The sequence below is a fragment of the Podarcis vaucheri genome (assembly GCF_965113315.1).
Source record: "Podarcis vaucheri genome assembly, chromosome: 9".
Lineage (NCBI taxonomy): Eukaryota > Metazoa > Chordata > Lepidosauria > Squamata > Lacertidae > Podarcis > Podarcis vaucheri.
In genome coordinates, this window is record NC_138767.1 from 40,906,254 (window position 1) to 40,927,090 (window position 20,837).

Below are 20,837 nucleotides of genomic sequence, written 5' to 3' on the forward strand. Positions count from 1 at the left end.
CAAAGAGCAAAAAGATCCTAAGTCGGGTAGCCAAATGTTAAGGATAGACCTTATAATGCTTCTGAAAGATGCACAGGCTTGAAATTAGTAGGCTGATTTCAGACAAATAGTACAATCCTATACATGTCAACTCATAATTAAGTTCCATTGCGTTAAATGAACCTTACTGCCATGCAAGAGTACATAACACTGCAGCTTAAATAACTGCATCTAAGTCCTGTTGATTAATAGCAGGCTTCCTCAAACTCAGCCCTCCAGATGTTTTGAGACTACAATTCCTATCATCCCTGACCACTGGTCCTGCTAGCTAGTAATCATGGTAATTGTAGGCCAAAAACATCTGGCAGGCTGAATTTGAGGAAGCCTGATAAATAGGAACCAAGTCATGACTTACTTTTCTCATTCATTTCAATGGTACCCACGTACAACTAACTTAAGTCTAGTTTGAGCTCTTGTCCAAGGAATTCTATCATTGAGGGGCAACCACCAAGAACACCTCTCTCTAGATGGAATATATGTTGTTATGTACATCCAATTGCCCTGCGGATATTTGCTCCTTCAAATAAGAACATAAGAAGACCCATCTGGTCCAACATCCTATTCTTACAGTGGCCAACTCCATGCTTGTAAGAACCCACAAGCAGGATTTGAGTACAAGAGCACCCTCCCCTTGTTGCAGTGATAATTAAAATGGGTATTACAAAGGGCTTGTGCAAAAGGTAACAAGTTGACCTGGGATGAGGAAAACCTATATTCAAAATTTTACCCAAACATGAAGTTCAACAAAGGGGAAGTCAGTAGCATGCAACATAACGCTGGGAAAGAGAAATGCATGAATCAGATTATTTTTAAAAAATAATCTTTTTTCTTTTGTTGCATATCCTTGGACACTAGTTAGAATGCACTGCTTGGATTGTAAATGCCACCTACATGTTTTCCAAGGCCTGACTACAGAACTGTTTATACAAACCACTTATCTCAAGACTAGGAAAGGTACAAACAAAAGAGGTCTGGACGATTTTTTCCCACACTGAACCAACTTAACACTCCAAAATTCACCCCTAATCATACAAAAAGAAAAGTAAGAACTGCTTTCTTAAGACATTCAATTGTGCAAATAATCTAAAAAGACTGCAATTTTTATTCATTCATAACAATGTAATATAATAGTTCCTCTTAAAAATTAATGGATTTTATAACTATTATTATCATTTATTAAATTTGTATACACCCCTTCATCCAAAGGTCACAGGGTGGTTTACAGCACAAAAATACTAAATGAAAACACAATATACATATCAAAACAACAACCAACAAACCCCCTCCCACAAACACATTTAAAAGACCACTAATTGCTTTGTTGTTGTTTAGTCGCGTGCGACTCTTCGTGACCCCATGGACCAGAGCACGCCAGGCACTTCTGTCTTCCACTGCCTCCCGCAGTTTGGTCAGAATTGTTTGTTTAATCAGAACTGATTGTTTAATCAGCATCAAACCTGGTTACTGAGGAACGTTTTTGTCTGTTGCCTAAATAACTCACTGTTAGAAGGAATAAAAAGCTACGTTTAGCAAAATAGTAAATATAAACTATGTATCTTATGAAAATGAACAGCCTGAAAGCATAAACCAATTCAATTAATCAATCAAACATTTTAACACTGGATAAGTGAATCAATACATTTTTGTAACAATTAAATATTTGATTCATGGGAACTCTAAAAATAAAAAATCCATTATGAAATTAAAGTCAAATGGTATAATAAAGGTTAACATGAAACAATTCTGCTTTCAATATCATAGAGAACTTATGATGTCCCACTATTGATGGAAGAAAAATTCATGTTACCATGAATGAAATCGAATGGCGTTCATGGGCGAGTAGTACATACATTCACACAATGGGGCTTCACTGTCTTTTCCTCTCCTTTACAGATACAGCCCCCAAAACTTGGAAGGTGGGGCGAGGGGGGGGAACCACCCTTCACAGCAAATTTAGTGAGAGGCGGTACAGTATGCAAACAGAACAGTATTCACACATCATTGGATTTTGCCCCACGATTTCAATATTTCTCATTTGGAGGTACAACGTTTTAACTGTGGAATGCTCTCTCCAGAGAGGCTCCCCTTGCACCTTACATATCCTTAGACACCAAGCAAAAACATTCCTCTTCTCCCAGGCCCTTGGCTAATTAACCAACATATGCCCCTTCAAACTAGGGGCGGGGAGGGCGTCACCTTCCCAAAGCCAGGTAAGTGAGCCACTGGACTTTGGGAAGGAGGCATGGGGGCTCTGACAGGGCACTAGAACCCTCCTACCTACTTCCCAAAGCCTAGTTAGCACTTTAGCAGTCTTGGGAAGGAGGTGGGAGGAATCTAGGACCCTGCCAGCGCCTAGAGCCTTGCTTAGCCAGCCTTGGGAAAACAGCAGGAGAACTGGGAGGGGATCAAATTTTGGCTTAGTTTCCTCCCTCTCTCTGTGCAGGAGGGCAGTGTGAGGCCCACACCCTGCAGCCCACTTGGTATGAAAATTTGGACTGCCCTGGGCTAAGTATTCAGTATCAAGTTACCTGTCCCTGTGTCCTATACATAGAATTCAGTCTTCTATTTCTGTACCAAGCACTGGATGATAACATAGAATCACAGAATTTTAGGCTTGGGGGTTACCCAAGAGTCATCTAGTCCATCTCCTGCAATGCAGGAATTAAAATTATCACAATATATGACCATGTGATTTAGGCCCTAGTCCAAAAAGCTGAGTTCCACCCACACAATTCAGGGTATCTAAGCCAGGGGTCAGCAAGCTTTTTCAGCAGGGGGCCGGTCCACTGTCCCTCAGACCTTGTGGGGGGCCAGACTATATGGGGGGGGGTGAGCGAATTCCTATGCCCCACAAATAACCCAGAGATGTATTTTAAATAAAAGCACACATTCTACTCATGTAAAAATACTCTGATTCCCGGACCTTCTGCGGGCCGGATTTAGAAGGCGATTGGGCTGGATGCGGCCCCCGGGCCTTAGTTTGCCTACCCATGATCTAAGCCTTTCATTTCTAAGGCAGCCACCAATTCTGCCAGACAACGCAACACCAAAACTTGTAGTGAGTTCAGAATGCCCTGAAACAGGACAATGAACAGCTTCAATAAACACACAGAGAAACAAACCTCAGTGTATGCATTCAACCATTTGCATGCCTCAAGGGCCTTTCTGGATCACATCCTTGAAGTCAATTTATATCTTGATCACTAGTAGAAGTAATTTACATAATAAACAGTGCCACTGACATGTGTTGATCTGATCCTGCTGAGAGCCTGCAGCTTTAACCAAACTTCAAGGGGTGTGGGGAGAAAACAAACTACCAGGAAAATGGCTCTTCTTGAGACTGGAGCATATGAATGCCAACTACCAAGCAATCTGAACAGCGCAGCCCTTGTACTGGGGAACAACAGGCCACATCCTGCAAAGTATTTGTCCATGGTCAGGTCATCCCCTATGCACTGTGTGGCTTGGATCCTAATAACCGCTCACCTAGTTTCACCCACTGAGAAGGTTTGGTCATTTTTTTAAAAAAAACATCAGGTTGCCATGCCACATGACAATCCTTTGCAATATAGCATAGGGGTTTGCTACTCAAAGGAAAGCAGAAAGACATTCCATTGGGCTGATCCACACCTCTGAGTGTACCTAAAGCAGCTCTTTAGATACTAGTTTTGATCTGTAAGCACAGAAGAATGGAGCTGTGTTTCTGGTGCTCCGAGAGATATCTGGATCAGGCTGACTTTTCAGATCTACTAAATTTGATATATGTATGCATAGGGAAGTTAGTTTTACTATGTATCAACTTGTAGAATGGGAAGAGAGTGCAAATTTACAAAAGTAAAACCATATATATGGTTTGCATATATCAGTCATGTTCTTCAATTACTTCAGAATTGCACATTATATTGAAACATCACAGGTCACAAAACTGGAAAATACTACTGTAATTTGAGCAGAAACATACTTATTTTATAAATACAGGAGCACTGGTGTGGGAAGAAGTTAAGCAGTTCTTATTCAAACGAGAAACTGTTTCTGAACATCCAGCACTTTTAGAGCAACTCTAAGCTGCAGTCACAAACATCCATTAGAGTGTTCCACAATTCAGAGCAAGCAAGTGGTTGTCAGTGCAGCCAGTAAATCACCTGATCCTATTACAAAATCAATTACTGCAGCACATTTCTATTGCTACACAACCTGATGATGGCAAAATGATATTGGATAGCTGCTGCAAGGTCAAAAAAAACTAAAAACATTTTAAAATGTGTCTTATTTTAGGTCCACATTGCATCTATTTTAAAGGAAATATTTTTAATAAAGCTGTATAGTTACCTTCTTTGGCTGATTGGGACATTCGATGGATAGTCTCTGCAACTGGTCTGATGTATGGCTGCAAGATAGGAGATCGGAACAGCAGGTCGAACGGCCCAGCCTCTTCATTAAAGAAGAAATAATGCTGCAGCCACAGCCACACATTGACTTGCTCATCAGATGAGTTTATTCCTTAAGAAATCAGTACTGGTACTGGCCCACACACAATCAAAATTGGCCGACCGCCTCATTCTGCAGCTCCCTGGCAAAAATTAATACTGATAAAAATAAAACAATGGTGTTTTTTTCCGAAGCTAATGCTAGTAGTCACTGTCTTTATTGCCAAGCAAAGCTCGCAATCTTAAAGTGCCTCTTTCCAGCTACACTTTTGCAAGACAAGCTGCTTTGATGCTCTCCACTGTTTTGCAAGAAAGCCATGAACTTAAAGTAACAGACACTGCACACTGACTAGAGTTTGTTTCTCTGTAGCACTTCAGGTCTGCTTTGATAGCCTCTATCCAACCTGTTCCCACTTTGAACACGCAGTCTTCCAACAGCCAACAGAAAATAGCCACACCCCTCTGTGTTCACATGATCACTATTCAAGATCCGCTCAATATCTGAAAAAGTACTGTTGCTGCATTGCTGAGAGTAACAACAGTGTAGAGATTACTGGCTGGAATCTAATTTGCCAGTCAGAGCTCCCGACCCTTCAAGACTCTAACGTTCAGGGTACCTGCCAGTTCCACTTAGATTAATGTATTTTCTTTACTGCCAAACTTTGCCATTTTCCCTATGTTAAATATACACCCCACTTCAGCCTAACAAACCTAAGAGCAAAGTGCAGAAAGCTGTCTTATGAAAATACAACTCTGGAGAAAAGGCTAACACCATTACAAACTTATACATACCAACCCAACAACTAACAGAGCGGGGAACAAATTTCAGCTAAAAAAAGAGCCAAAGCAATGGAAAACATAACAGCCAAAGGGTTTTAGTAAAGGAAACATGGAATTAACTTATTGGATATCTACCTCAGAGGGGGAAAGTTTGCAAATTGATTCAGACAAGTGGGGGTTATGGGGGGGGAGGAACTAAATAAAATCATTTGCCTTGTCTTTGTCTCCCAAAGTTAATGTTTCAATATTTAAATAAAATAACTTTTCCTCAATAACACTGCTGTATTTCTAATTTCCCTTGTTTAATTGATCCTCAATGTAAAACAGAAAAAACCCCAAACAAATATAAAACATAAAAAGCTTGCAGATGCTTCCATAGCAGTACTAATTGCAAGTGCTATATATCAGTAGATGACATGCTGGTCTTTCAGCTATTAAAAGCAGTGCATTTATCTGTCTTACTGCAGCATGCACTAGAGTATTTGAAAAGAGAGAGAGAGCTCACGTTAACACAGATGCTCAACCTGATTACAGGATAATCTGCCTTGAAATAATTGTCACTTACATTGATAGAGCTATCAGCCGTTGCCTATAAAATCCCTTTTATCAAATGGTTAAGAAAAAGCAAGTGGCATGACAGCAGCTTAAGCGCACATATTCAAGCAAAACTTCTTGTTTTCGCTCTGCATCAAAAGCTATATTTGCTCTGTCTCCTCCCCTCTTCCTCCAGCCCTGGTTTACAGCTATATTGAGACAGTACTGCCTCTTCCTTCAACCTTGTTCTGCCCTTTCGATATTCACATTTCTATTAAATCATTTTCCAGTAATATTAAAATTCAAGCAACCAATGCAAATTGAATAAAAAGCCTTTGTGGAGAAAGACTCTGCATGCAAACAAGCAAATAATGCAGTAACCTTTTACTCGCCTGCTGGAGGTACTGTCTGCTGCATAGAATTTTAAATCCTCATCTGCAGATGCAATTGAGCTGGTATTGCCAAGGACTTTGCTCTTCCTGCGCTGATTCTACACAGCTATTCATCAGGAAAAAAACATTATAGGGAAAATGTAAAGTAATATCAGGTGAAATCTCTCAGACGGCCTGAAATGAGCCAACTTCTAAAAATCAGCTGCCGTCTTGCCTAGTCACATTTCTGAGCTCATAAAGGAAGTGTTATTGCTGATGTATGTTTGCTTGCCACCAATATGCAAGATAGGGAATCACAGGATGAAAAAAACTAATACATACTGTATTAGAGTGCACCGAGCAACCTTACCCTAATAATTTCCCGATGTCTTTCCTAGTATAAAATTGCATCTCAAGATGAAACATCTCATAGAACCAAGTAAGACTTCCTGTCCTCCTTCTGCTCCTCCTCCATCTCCCTTTCAATGAATCTCAAGAGGCAGAGTTCTAATAAAGATGATTACAGCTATGCCATACTGTTGTGCCAAGCAAAGAAATAGCCATCTTTTCCAAAGTTTTTATATAGACTGCTCGTTTAAAGAAGCATCTGTTATTCATCACAATTACCACTATTGCCCCATCAGTTTCGCCCGTTTCCCCTCACCCACAGAGTGGAAGATATCTGAAGTCCATACGGGGTGGGGTCCTAAAGGACTAATTTGTTTTTGGCCAGAGAAGACTAAAGCAGTTCTATGTTTTTGGATCTCAGAGCTGCTGCTATTGCCTTGGGATTGGTATGCTTGTGTGCCCACCTGATCATTCTGCATATTTTTAAGTTATTACAGAAACATTTAAGTGTCAGAATCCTCTCCCTTCCAAGGAAACAGACCTGGAAATTGCCCCTTACTCAAAGTAGTGAGCAGCATAGAACAATGCTCTCATTTTGAACACAATAGATCTAATTTAAGCTTTATTTTTCTTATAGTAGGGAATTTGATATAGTCAAACAAAGAAACAGCTTTTGATTATAATTAGTTAAAGGCGGGTATAATCATTTCGAATTAGCATGTGATATGAAATGCATAGATAATTCAGGGAAACTTGTACTGCCTTTAACAGGAATGAAACACTAGCAGTAAAGGTTGTTATTCATTATTTATGTGCTCCCCCACTCATCTCATGTCAGTTTCCTTAATGTACTATTGATTCTCAGGATGCATAAAGATGGAGCCAGTGACAGACCACATATAGGGCAATCATCCAGTAAGTAAACAAAGTGACTGTTTAGGTAGATATAATCATGGAAGAATTCCAATATACAGAAGAACTTCAATGACACATGCAGATTTATCTATAATACCTAGCTAGATATTTCAAGAAAGTATCTTAATTTGAACAAAGTTCTAAACAATAATTCAGTTTTTGAAAGGCCATTTACACATACTGGATGCGTTCACCTGATTGGATCCTGACTTAAGGTAAAGGTATGGTAAAGGATCCCTGGATGGTTAAGTCCAGTCAAAGGTGACTATGGGATGCAGCGCTCCCCTCGCTTTTCAGGCCGAGGGAGCCGGCGTTTGTCCACAGACAGCTTTCCAGGTCATGTGGCCAGCATGACCAAACGCTCCTGGTGCACAGAGGAACGTGACAAGTGCCAGAATGCATGGAAATGCCATTTACCTTCCTGCCGCAGCAGTACCTATTTATCTACTTGCACTGGTATGCTTTCAAACTGTGAGGTTGGCAGAAGCTGGGACACAGCAACAGGAGTTCACCCTGTCACAGAGATTCTAACTGCCAACCTTCCAATCGGCAAGCCCAAGCAGCTCAGTGGCTTAGACCACAGCGCCACCTGTGTACCTTACTAAGTCAGGATGTGCATGAACTGCACATACCCACATGAAGACCCTTTGCTGTTGCTTCATTCTTCCCTGCACAAAAACAAAACAAACAAGGAAACCACAGATAACCATAACTCCTTGTCATATAAGAACTGGAAACACCTATGGAAAAGCTGGAAGCCAACTTGAAATAGTTGGAATAGGCTTCTGAATCCTTGATTGTTTTAGGTACTATAACATTATGGATGGCAAAAGCAACTTTCTTTCCAAAAGGCTCATATGAGGCGGTGTGGGAGAACAGCAACATTAATTTAATTCTCATTTCTACAATATGAAAGATCTCTTAGATACATTGTAAGGGTTGTTGGCATCTGTCTGTCTCAAAGACAATGGAGTGAGCCTCTGGAAGTGAAGTCAGACCACTGCATTAACAGCACCAAAGTGACCTCCCTGGGATGCTAGGCTGGGCAGTGTGTATGGAGCTCCTGGACTGCCCAGACGGCAAGACCGCCCTCTCAGCCTTGCTGATGTGGTCCAAAGGAAAGCAGAGCAATACATTTGGCACCAGCTTGGCTGCAGGAGTTGCCAGAAGGAGGTGTGCAAGGCACTATCAAACAGTCAGGGACGCTGCTTGATCTGTGTAGGGTTTACTCCTTAGCCTTTTCTTCTCCCGAAGACATCCTGCAAGGCAGTGGAGGTTTAGGACCAGAATTTTCCTTCTCCTAGATGGGCTACCTTCCCAGGTGGATGAGCCCCATCTACCCTGCACTTCCCTCAGAGACCGTCTTCTTGACTGTTAGAGCCACTATTGGTCTCACCCGCTCAATCCACCAGGGCCTGTCTTGTGAGGAGCTGTGTGTTAATCTGAATTTAGGTTTCTCTGTGTAGATCATGGCATAAATATAAGATTGACATAACTAATATGACATGATGAACTCCATGGTAACCTGACACAAGCCTTACTCTAGCATCCTGAAAGGCATCCAGGATTACACTAAATTCACACACATCTGACTTGAAGATTAACACATGCAAATATAGAATTGCTAAATACAAGATACTCAGCTACTCAGTGGGATCCATCCACACAATGTTAAGGTGATTTAAAGGCAGATCCCAGACAGAGATGCCTAGGTTCAGATAATTTCTCACTATCAGAAGTCTTTCACTCTTTTGTTAAGCAAACAGGAACAGGATCACCAAAGATGAGCAAGGTGACAAAAAGGCAGGAAAATCTGGAAGGGATTATGGAAATTGTAGGAATCACTCATTTCACAGCCCCCTCACCTCTCCACTGGCATGCCTTGGCAAAAATGTATTTTAAAAAACCATTAGATTCAAAGGCTAGTGAGCTCTCACAGTTCCAACAGGACAGAACTTATACAGCGCTCCCTGGGACACAGCACACTTCTGCTTTCCCTTAACAACAGGTATACTTTCCTCTCCCACCCCCTTCTAGTGTGGGTTTATGGCAAAATTGTCATGCCCATGCTCCTGTAGGCCTTTAGAATAGTTAGGGAATCTTTTACCCTTTAATTAAGGTGTGTGTATTGTAATTTGCTACCTGCTTAGACTGTAACTTTGCTATCTAAAGCAGCATTTTTTATATTCTGTCACTCCTATGTCATATAATAAACCAAACTATCTTTATTTCTTTGTGTGAGAGCTTCTTGTGGGCATAAGATTGAGGGTTAACACATATCCATAACAAGTGCATGTCATCACTCCAGCAAAAGATCCTAAACCTCTCAGCATTGTGTATATGAACACACGAGTGCTGGCTGTGTACGTTTGAGTACACACTTGTAACAGTCTTTGCATGCAAGAGAAGTCCCTAACTCACTGATCAAGACTTCATGGTCTCCATGGCAACAATGACACTGTCTCAAGTAGCTACTGGCCCAACACATAGGGCAGGGTATACTCCGGATCTGGTCTTTGCTCCAAGTGGCATATGAAGGCCTGAATATAGATGGGAGTTTGTATGACCCCATTGCTCACTTCCTGGTGAGATCTGGACTGATTGTATGAGGCGCCACAACTTGTTATAGAATGCATAAGGCCACAATCACAATCACTTCTTAGTGCCCTCTCTGCTGTAGTGGAGCCCAGTCTAAGCCTTTGCATCCTTGAGCTCCAGGTAATGAAACAGGTTGGACAATGGCTAGAGTGCAGGTGATATAAAGGTAAAAGGTAAGGAAAAGGATCCCTGAATGGTTAAGTCCAGTCAAAGGCGACTATGGGGTACACCACTCATTTTACTTCAGGTTGAGGGAGCTGGTGTTTGTTCAGATAGCTTTCTGAGTCATGTGACCAGCATGACTAAACCGCTTCTGGCACAACGGAACACCATGACAGATTCCAGAGGGCATGGAAATGCTGTTTACCTTCCTGCCACAGCAGTACTTATTTATCTACTTGCACTGGTGTGCTTTCGAACTGCTGGGTTGGCAGAAGTTGGGACAGAGCAACGGCAACTCACCCCATCGCACAGATTTGAACCACAGCACCACCTGCCCCTAGGTGATATAAAACCCACTAGGAGGTCAAACAAGCATCACTTAGAGCACACAATCACACCAAATGCATGGCAATAGTTGTGACAAAAAAGGCTTACTTTGCTGTCTCCACTGCATCCTTGAGTTCAGTGGAGTCATTCTGGGTTGTAGGGAACCTCTTTCTGTTAGGATACTACTTTTGCTAAGCTTAACCCAGCTGCCCTACATCTGATTTCAGATCTGATTTCAGGTGTGGGGCAGATAAAGGTGCAGCAAAACACAGTTTGCAGAGACAAACCAGGGTATTACTAGTGCTTGCAATCTCCTTAAATCAGAGATCGGCAACCTTATCGAAGGATGGGCCGGTTAACGCTCCGTCCGTTGGAGGATGGGCCCGGAGCATGTGCAGACTGCGTCAAGGGGAGCACCCAGAAGTGCACTGGGAATAACGTGTATGCATGCGAACGGGCGCCATCAACCCGGAAGTTGGTCCCCGCGCCGCGCCAGTAAGAGCGGGGTGGTGGTGGTGGCAGGGGTCGCCATGGGCCAGTTAGACAAGCCTCGTGGGCTGCTACCAGCCCATAGGCCTTAGGTTGGCGACCCCTGCCTTACATAGCTGGTACATTTCAAGTCTAGATTACTGAAACACAGTCTCTATTGGTTTGTCTGGAAGTTGCAATTAGTGCAAAACGCAGTCACCAGTGTTATTTTGCAGGGTGGCCTATAGTCAGCATGTATCTTGCCCTGCATAAAGAATAAAATTGACTGCCTATATGCTACTAGGCCAAGTTTAAGGTTTTGATTGATAAAGCTTAGGATCAGATTATCTTCCAGGATGCCCAATCTGAAATCTTATTTGACTAAAATACAATGGTTAGGATTAAGAACCTGGTATTTAATCCAGAAGCAGATTTTACAATTGCTGTTTAATGGGCAATTTATACACGCTTTGCATATAAGTACAATTGAACCAATGATCTTGGTAAAACCAAAAGAAAACACTCTGAAAAGGCCAAAACTATAGACTATTACCCACTTACGCTGGAGTATTCTGAATACAACTACTAAAATAATTATAAGATTTATTTTTTTCAATTCATGAACTCAAGTTTACTGAATAATGTTGCAATCTAAACTGTTTGAATATAAATATTGCCACTGGTGGAAGGAGTAAATGAGATGGAGGGGGGGGGAATCTCATTTTCCTGCTGCTTCTCAAATCAAGCTCTGCTACAGAACTCAGAATAAGAGATTGGCTGAGCACTCAGTCCAAAGGGACTATAGGAGTCTGTCCTTAGCAAAGAGAAGCAGCATAACTGTGCTTCCTCCTTTCTAACCCACCGAACACCATTATTCACTTTAGAGGCACAGCTCAGCTGAAACATGGCAAAGGCATAATCAATGGGGAAGAAGAAGAAAAGCAGGCCATTCTCTATCCATCATTTAATATCACTGAATTTGTCCAGCCTAGTTCACTCAAAAGGCTAAGCCATGGATTGTTTAATCAATATGTGGCTTGCCTGAACACCCTGATGCAGCCCAGCAAACTAATAATGGTTTGTTTTCTGACAATGATGTGAAGCCATAGTTTGGCTTTGACTTTCTAACGTGCTTAACCATAGTTTATTTGTCCACCCCATTCCAAATGCTTGTCAAGCTACAAAGGCACGAGACAAAAGCAATTTGAAAACAGGCCATGCTTTTGCTTGTTTACTAATTTGAGAGACAACAAGTGGTTTGTTGAACTACGGTTTAAGCTTCCTGACACCAAGCAGCCTGAGCTGTTGGAGAAAACTCTTTGGATCCAGAGGTATCTGGATGCCCACACCCTTATTTTTCACAGGAACAGGAGGGGTTTAATCAAGAGCAAGTCCCTTTCCTGCCCCCAGAATGCACATTTTGCCACCTTCCTCATCCACACACAGATGTGGCATTTAGACCCACAAAGCATTACATAATCTTCTCTACCAGGATGAGCTACATGTATTTGCATAAACTGGCAAAAAATTAAAAAGCTAAGTACAACTGTAACCCCTTTTAATTTTCAGCAATTTTTCATTTTTCTCCCTTTGAGTGTGAAGGTATTTCCCCCTCTAATATAGACATTACCAAGACAGCAGTCAACATAGTTTGACGAAAAAGCACGCCAATGCTAATCCTTAAACCACTCATTAGGCACTTAAACAGGGGTAGGGATGCAATCTTAAAAACAAAAACAAAAACACAAAAAAACGGACAGGAAGTTTCACTGAAGTTTCATCTTAATTTCCAATTATAATTATAATTTATTCAGACAAATCATCCAGTACTAACAAAAAAGATAAAGACACTCACTTAATACAACAACTCTATTATCAGCAGTCCGTTTCATTTTGTTTTGTAAGCTAAGCACTGTGAATCCAAGAGTACAACGTTGTGTGGATGAAATATCAAGATAAAGGCTACGCTACCTTTCAAGTTGGTCCACTGAAAGGCATCTTTTCAAGAGTCAATGTTGTGTTTTTAGGTATATGTGCTGGGAACCAAACAAGAGTCTGCCTGAACACAGGAGCTATGAAGACTATTTTTAAGTTGCTGAGCTGGAGTCCAAGAATTGTGTTGCAGTTCTCCTTGCGCACTTTTCTTCTTCACAAAAAAACTTTTTATTGTGCTTTAGTAGAAGGTCAATGGCTATCACTTCACTACTTGAGCACAATGGTGAATTGAAACAAGAACTCATAGCTGTTTGGACCGACAAAGCTACCAGTATGTCTAAGCCAATAAAGCGATTTGTTCATTAAAGCTACTAATAAAGCAACCTTTTGTTAGTCTATGAAACATCAGAAGCCTCAGAGAATGCATCTAACTGCAATATTTCTGGCTTTCCCACAAACTCTAGAAACGTCTCTTAAAACAAGTTCAAGGCTTAGTATTTTGATTTTCATATAGGTTGAACACACTAGTTGCATTTAATAATTCCATGTTCATGTAACAGAAAGCCAGGTTAAGGCACAGCTAAAATGCAAAAGCTGTCAATAAAGCCAACAACAGTAACAACGTATACTTTTGAAACAGAGTAAATAAAATTACATGACTCTAAAAAAGGAGCAAGCATTTGATAAGGGATGCTCTAACAGCACCCATGATGCTGCTTGACCAAGTTGTGGGTGCCTGTTTACTGGGCCAAGAGGTAGGAGTCAACTTCATTCCAGTTAAGTTTAACACTGGCAGCTTTGTGGATTTTGCCCATCCTGTATTTGTTGACTGACAATATAAGCCAATAGGATACCCTCTATTTTAATGAATTTCTAACTACCCTTTGAAAGCCACGCACCCTAGATCTTAGGACACTTTCCTTATGCATATTTTCCTCAGTCCATGGTCCATTGGTCATCTATAAAAGAACCAGAGCACTAACCAGAATTAAGATTAAGCTCAGGATTAAGAGCTCTCCCCAGAATGTAACTAACATGTAGCCTAGTCCTCAAAAGGGTATGCCATAATAAATCTGCTAGTCTTTTAAGGTGCTAAAAGACTTTGTGTTGCTTTTGCTCCCCTCTGGAAGCTATTATCCAACAGGATAGTAAGGCTATCCTCCCAACCTCACAATCGTTACGCAGGCATACATCACAATGCAAATACTGATAATCAATTCTTGGTTGATTGGGGCGGGGCAGAGGTGACAGAAAAATAAGAGGAATGTGTGAAAAAATCAGTATGCAGAATCTAGAAAATTAATGGAGAATAACAGGATGCAGCAGGGCCTGGGAGAGAGAGAGAAATACAGGAGCATGCATGGAATGTTACAAAATAATACAAACCAAGAGGAAGAGCTAAATGGTCTAAACCATCAGTTATTTGCTGCACTGTAGATTCAACTGATCTACAAAGGCCACAGTCCAATGCACATTTAATAGGGATCAAGTCCCACTGAATTTATTTCTAAATGAGTAGGAACAAAACTGAGCACCAAGACAAAAACATAGGTGCAGACTGTGGGTTGTTTCGTACATGTATGTGCATCACTCAATTACTAATTCAGATGCTACACATTCAGATAGTTTAGAATTATAAGACTGAGGCTAACCTCCACCTCAGGCTATTCTCTCCCTTCTTCTGTTTGTTTTTGAGTTTCTAAGTCCCACTGAGTTCAATGGCACCTTCTCCCAGGTATGTGAGTATATGACTGCTGCCTTAAACAGTCAAAGGGCAATGTAATGAGAATTTTTTTTTTTATGGCATGAACTTTTGGAAACTCATCAGATGCCCAGTTATGCCTAAGAATGATGTATACCCAGAGTGCAAGGGGGGACAGATTCCTCCAAAATAAATAACAAAAGGAAGATCAAACAATGCAAGAGAAATAGCATTAGGTGTATCATAGCAATATGCAGTAGTTCACAAATTAATACAGAACTTATTCAAATTAATACAAGGCCTAATCAGTGTGAGTGTCAAACATGCCTGTAAGCTACTGGTGATAAACTGATATTACAAGATTGAATCCTGTACACATACTTAAAACAGAGACAATTATGTTTGGGAGTGTACTAGTCATTTCCAGAGTTTGTTTAGACCAAGGTTCACAATGTCAATTTTCCCTCTGAACCTTTTCTGTTGGAATATGGCAAAAATGAATATTTATTATGCAATACTGAAATTCTCTCCCTATGGTTCCTGAACATTATTAATTTTAATGTCATATTTGTGTCATAGTGAGACGTTTCATCTTTCTGTTCTCAGGATACCTGCCCACTAGCATGACTGCTTCATTCATCTAATGAAATGGACTCTTGGTCCACAAAAGCTTGACACAAAAAACTTTTAAGGTGCCAGAAGACTGTTTCTATTGCAACAGACTAACTTGGCTATCCCCTACAGAAGTTATCAAGTAGTTTCATTGCATAGGAGTACAGTCAGAATTTCAGATAAAGTGGTACCTCAGGTTTCATAGGCTTCAGGATACATACGCTTCAGGTTACAGACTCCACTAACCCAGAAATAGTGCTTCAGGTTAAGAACTTTGCTTCAGGATGAGAACAGAAATCGTGCTCCGGCAGCAGCAGGAGGCCCCATTAGCTAAAGTAGTGCTTCAGGTTAAGAACAGTTTCAGGTTAAGAACGGACCTCCAGAACGAATTAAGTACTTAACCCGAGGTACCACTGCACACCAGAATGGTGTTTACATGAACGTACAGCAACAGGAACCAATGTTGGACACACCACATGAATTTCAATAAGAGTTCTGATGGTGAAGCTATAGATAATACGTTGAAGTTTGGACTGCAAGAACATTAACACTACTGAAATGCTGGATTTGTTTTGTTGACAAGAGTTCAGCCACCTGTTTAATACTACATAGAAATGTCATACTTCTATACCAGAAATCACATAATAATTAAATTAACCATTTAAATGGCTGTTTGTGAACAAACAACTGAGCTTTTTTTTTTTTAACCGACTACAAAGAATAGCACTACAACAGAGAGGCTACTATTCCTGCATCCAAGCAGGAAACAGATCCAGTAGAAATCCAGGTTTACATGACCACTCAGGGATGCTTCCTATAAGGTACTGTATTTTTAAACTCCTGAAGTTTAGCAGCTGGCTTTGTGCAAGACACTACTCTCAGCACAAGGTACCTCACACACTTATGCAACTAAAATACTAGTTGCAGCTTTGAAAGAATACAAGGATGCAAAAGTAACAAATGCATTCCTTTTTTAAATGCAGTTTTTTCAACAACGAAAAGTCATATGAACACAAACCAAAGCAAATTAGTTCTAATTTACACCAATTTCCTGCTTATTCGCACTTTCATACCCACAATACTAAGTCTCTTGCCATCCACTTCAACTACAAATCAAACCTTAATCAAAGATAAATTCTCCAACTTAGTTTCACTTTAAATAGTAGTAGTTTCTGGGCCTTTTTTTACCCCCAAAGAGGCAACTTTTGCTTCCAGGCCTTTCCCATCTCACTGCATATGCTGTTCTTGGCAAGCTTCCAGCTTTGCTCTAAAAGCAGTCTTGGCTATATTTTTCCCTCCAGCGAAGTGCTTGGACAGCTCTGGATTTTCCCTTTTCTGAAAAAGGGAGGGGGGGAATGGCCTATAAATACAATTTGTCTTGCCTTCTATAAAGGCAAGAGGAAACGTTAAGGAAAATACATAGCTAAAAATAAATCTTGAATACCTGTAAAAGTAATGGCAGAGTGAGAAACAAGTGCCTCACATTGTCCTGAGTTGTAAAAAGAACAGAAGTAAGCCACTAAGCATGCCACAAATACACACTGGCTAAATAATAATAAAAAGTAGAAGAGACTTATCCACACCCTCAGGAAACAGGATAAAACTGTTTTTGAACCGCACAGTGAGTAGTGGATCATGTCTGCACCACACTTGGTCTCCACAAGTCTGACAACGTCTAAATGGCACGTATTCCCCTCTGTGTATTTTCAGGGATATATTTGTAGAAATTCACTAAAAAGCGGATGTCGTATCAAATACAAGGACACCTGGGGCAGAGAAAGAGGGATCCTCCTTCCCACACATTGATTAGGCAGAGTTTTCTGAACGCAGGACAACACCCAGGGCTTCACACATTGCGGCTGGGTGAATAGCAAAGTAAAGAACAACATATGGATACAGTTTTTAGAGCTAAAGGATTTTTTAAATCTCCCTGAGATTTAACTGAAGAGTAGTTACATCAGGCTAGACAAATAGTCCACGTAGCTGGGTAAGTAGCACAGAGTGATTGCAAAAGAAAGTTTAGACCGTAACACTGAATATGCAGAAACACCACAGCTGTATTTCATTGCTTTGTAACATACTCAATACCTCCTCATTAAGTCTTGAGAAATGGAAGAGATTCAATCTCATCAGGAAATACAGAACGATAATTAGTAAGCATAAAAAGAAAACAAACTATTAGCTGTAGAAAACACCTATCTTAGGTCACATAACAGAAAAGGCCTTAATATTTCACAAGTAGACTAAAAAAATGGAACACCAAATTTCATCATTATTACACACAAGAGGTCAAGCTCTCTACTTAACCCCAGACTTCTGCACAGAGCCAGACTGGGGCTACAATCTAACACAAAGGCCCACTAAAGTCAGTAGACTTAAGAGTAACTAGCTCTGGGATGGATTGTGACCAATAAATTTGGTTTCAAATCATGCCGTTTAAAGGTGTTTCACGTTTTTGTTCTAGGAAAGCATTAGGGGGTACACGTGGCCTCCCATGAGTTGCTGGCTTCCCCCTGCCATGATCCCTGATAGGAATAGGAGTCCAACAACAAAAAGAAGTCCGTGGGTTCCCCACCCCTGTTTTAGGAATAAGCCTTAGGAGAAGTAGTGAAACCATTGTTCCCCATAAAACTTTTCTCACAATGAGCTGCAATATAAGAACAACTGCACAATGAGGCAGTGACGTAGGTTTGCTGGAAAGCTTGGATTAGGGTAATTTGTATCAGAAAATTTTGTTTGGATTTTTAAAAATTTGTGATGCCCTAGAGTAATCCAATTAAGCCTGTTTATTTTACTTGTACTTAGTAACCAAAGCTAAAAATATTGAAAATGCCAACCTTAGCTGATATTTATTTAAAACTTGCATCCTTTCTTTGTTACTAAAGCTAACGCTATTCTAGGCTGCATCAACAGAAGTATAATGTCCCAATCAAGGGAAGTCATAGTACAGCTCTATTCTGCCTTGGAAAAACCACAACTGGAGAACTGCACCACAATTTAAGAAGGATATTAACAAACAGAGTATGACCAAGATAATAAAGGGTCTGTAAACCAAGTTTGATGTGGAATGGTTGGGGAGTTGAGTATGTTTAGCCTGGTAAAGGAGGTAGGATACCCATCTTCAAATAGCTAAAGGGCTGTCACATGGATGATAGAGCTAGCTTGTTTAGTCCTGCTCTGGAGGGTAGGACCCAGACCAATAGATTCAAGTTACAAGAAAAGAGATTCTGTCTAAACATCAGAAGGAACTTTCTGACAGTAAGAGTTGTTTGACAGAGGAACAGACTTCTACAAGAACTTCCTTGGAGCTTTAAAGCAGAGGTTGGGTGGGTCATCTGCAGGTATGATCTAGCTGAGATTCCTGCCTTGCAGGGGGTTGGACTAGATGACCCTCAGGGTAGCTTCCAGCTTTACAATTCTATGATTCTATGAATTTATGAAATGGGAAATGTCCCATTAAAAAATTAAAACTTGTACACCCCACAACCATGTAGTGAAGACTTTGAAAACAACCTGACTTTGCTTAGTTACCCCTGTAATATTTGATTACATGAAGTGCAATCCTCAGCATCCCTCAGAAGCAAGCCCTACTGGTTTCAGTGGTACATGTGCTTGGGGCTGCAGTCTTAGATCACAAGATTGCTCACCATTCTTGAACTTCTCGTTAAGGAAGAGATGCTAAGCTTCCAAGGATCTCCAAGAAACTCCATGAAATCAAAACACATACTTGAGTAGTGTAATCCATCACCTTAACTCCTACAAATCCTTTACTGCTGGAGTCCAGCGCGACAATAACGGAGCAATGGATCCAAACTACAAGAAAGAAGATTCCACCTAAGCATTAGGAAGAACTTCCTGACTCCTTGGCAGCAAATTCCTAACAGTGGAATTTGCTGCCAAGGAGTGTGGTGGAGTCTCCTTCTTTGGAGGTCTTTAAGCAGAGGCTTGACAACCATATGTCAGGAGTGCTCTGATGGTGTTTCCTGCTTGGCAGGGGGTTGGACTCGATGGCCCTTGTGGTCTATTCCAACTCTATGATTCTATGATTCTATGAATAATGATATTTTCATTTATCAAGAAAGCTAAGTAGTTGTTTTCAAAGAACTTCCCACATTATCTCAAAATTATTCTTAAGTTGGAACAATTATTTTAGAATCCAAAACTTTATCCAAATACAATGTTTTCAATTAGGTTTTCCATTAGTACATTTATCACAGGTTAATGCCATCTACCATTATGTTGCCACTCATCGAGTTCTATGATGGCTGTTGTTTACTTTTCTAAAAATTTAGTTATCTCCCTTTTGCTACTTTATGTTTAGTACTACTTTCAGTATCACTTCTGTTTAGGAATTTACTACATACAAGTATACTCAGCAAATTTACAGGGGAGGGGAATATTTTTTTAAGGGTTTTAACCAGAGACAAAGAAGAGCATTTTACTCTCCTGCTACATATCCATTCAATATATATCACTACTTTATAAGAGACTCTGAAGTCAGCTAAGGTTTCCAAATATTCTGCCTGCATTAAGAATGCAGCTGAAAGGGGCTTTTCTTCCTGATACTCCTACCAAGATCTAAAGGCTACTGTATGGCTGAGCAGCAGAACTGAGAGTGGTTAGGATCCTTCTTCACAGCTCCTTTTCTCGCACTGCAACCTGAAGTATCACAAAATGAGAACATGAACCATACCACAAAAAGGAATGGTGAAAGGGATCTGTCAACAGCAAATCAATATGAAACCTTGACAGAGGAACAAAATTAATGCTGTAGAATTCATTCCTTAAAGAATCTGAAGGCAAGATTTCCAAGCCTAAACAATTGAAAAAACTACCTGAATCTCTTCTCCCTGGAGTCTCTGGTCTACAAAAGTACAGTAATATATCGGTACTTACTGCTTATACCTGTCTCAATTCAGATGCTAGAAGAACGGTCTCATCCAAAACCTGAACTCCTAGAACCTATTAGGTATTCAACAATGCAAGTTTAAAAAGCAGAGCAATGTTGTAAAGCTAAGCACTCTATAGAAAGTTATTGAAATGGGATAGACAGCCAGCTAGACAACCTCATTTTGCCCCATTTATGCATATGTGATATAGTGCAGCCTTTAATTACATGATTACATATTACTTTAGCTATACAACTCCTACATTGTTCAACATTCAGGATAGGCAGTGTTTATAAACTTATCTGCATATTAGTGAGGCTGTTTTAGGACACCTCCCTTGTTTGCTGTAGAAGCTGACATTCAGAAACAGTAAGCAGAAACTACAAAGCTTCATACTTTAAGCAGATGAATGTCACTTCAGAAAACACACATAAACCACACAAACAGATATATGAATTGAGTTTAAAAGATAGTGAATGTTATCCAGCTAAGCCATACTCAGAGTAGACCCATTAATGCAAAGATAAGCCAAACCGTGACCTAGTGTGTGAATAAGCAAATGTGCAGGCTCACAGAGAAAAGACAGCAGCTGCTCCTGCCCTCCTTCCCAGGACCTGCTTCAACCCAAGGCTAAGCTGTGGTTTGGTTCGGCATTACTTCCAAATCTGGGCTCATGCCTTGCCTCTAAGGTTTGCTCTTCATTTACTGCTCAAGGTTTCTCTGGACAAGA

General features: G+C 40.6%; 1 protein-coding gene across 3 annotated transcripts in view; it reads right to left on the reverse strand.

The window, feature by feature from the left end:
• The window catches only part of FBXW7 (F-box and WD repeat domain containing 7), a 121,239-nt gene that overhangs the window by 94,311 nt on the left and 6,091 nt on the right, over positions 1-20,837 (reverse strand). Inside the window, exon 1 of one of the 3 annotated variants that reach the window (XM_082237645.1) lies at positions 4,369-4,445. The exons of 1 other annotated variant lie outside the window; for it this stretch is intronic. Coding sequence is in view for 1 of the 2 variants with exons in the window: in XM_082237648.1 (XP_082093774.1) it covers positions 4,369-4,524 (156 nt within the window). In the remaining variant the exon portion in view is untranslated. Of the gene's footprint in view, positions 1-4,368; positions 4,552-20,837 lie in introns of those variants that run through there. One more of the 3 variants, XM_082237648.1, reaches the window with a different exon arrangement.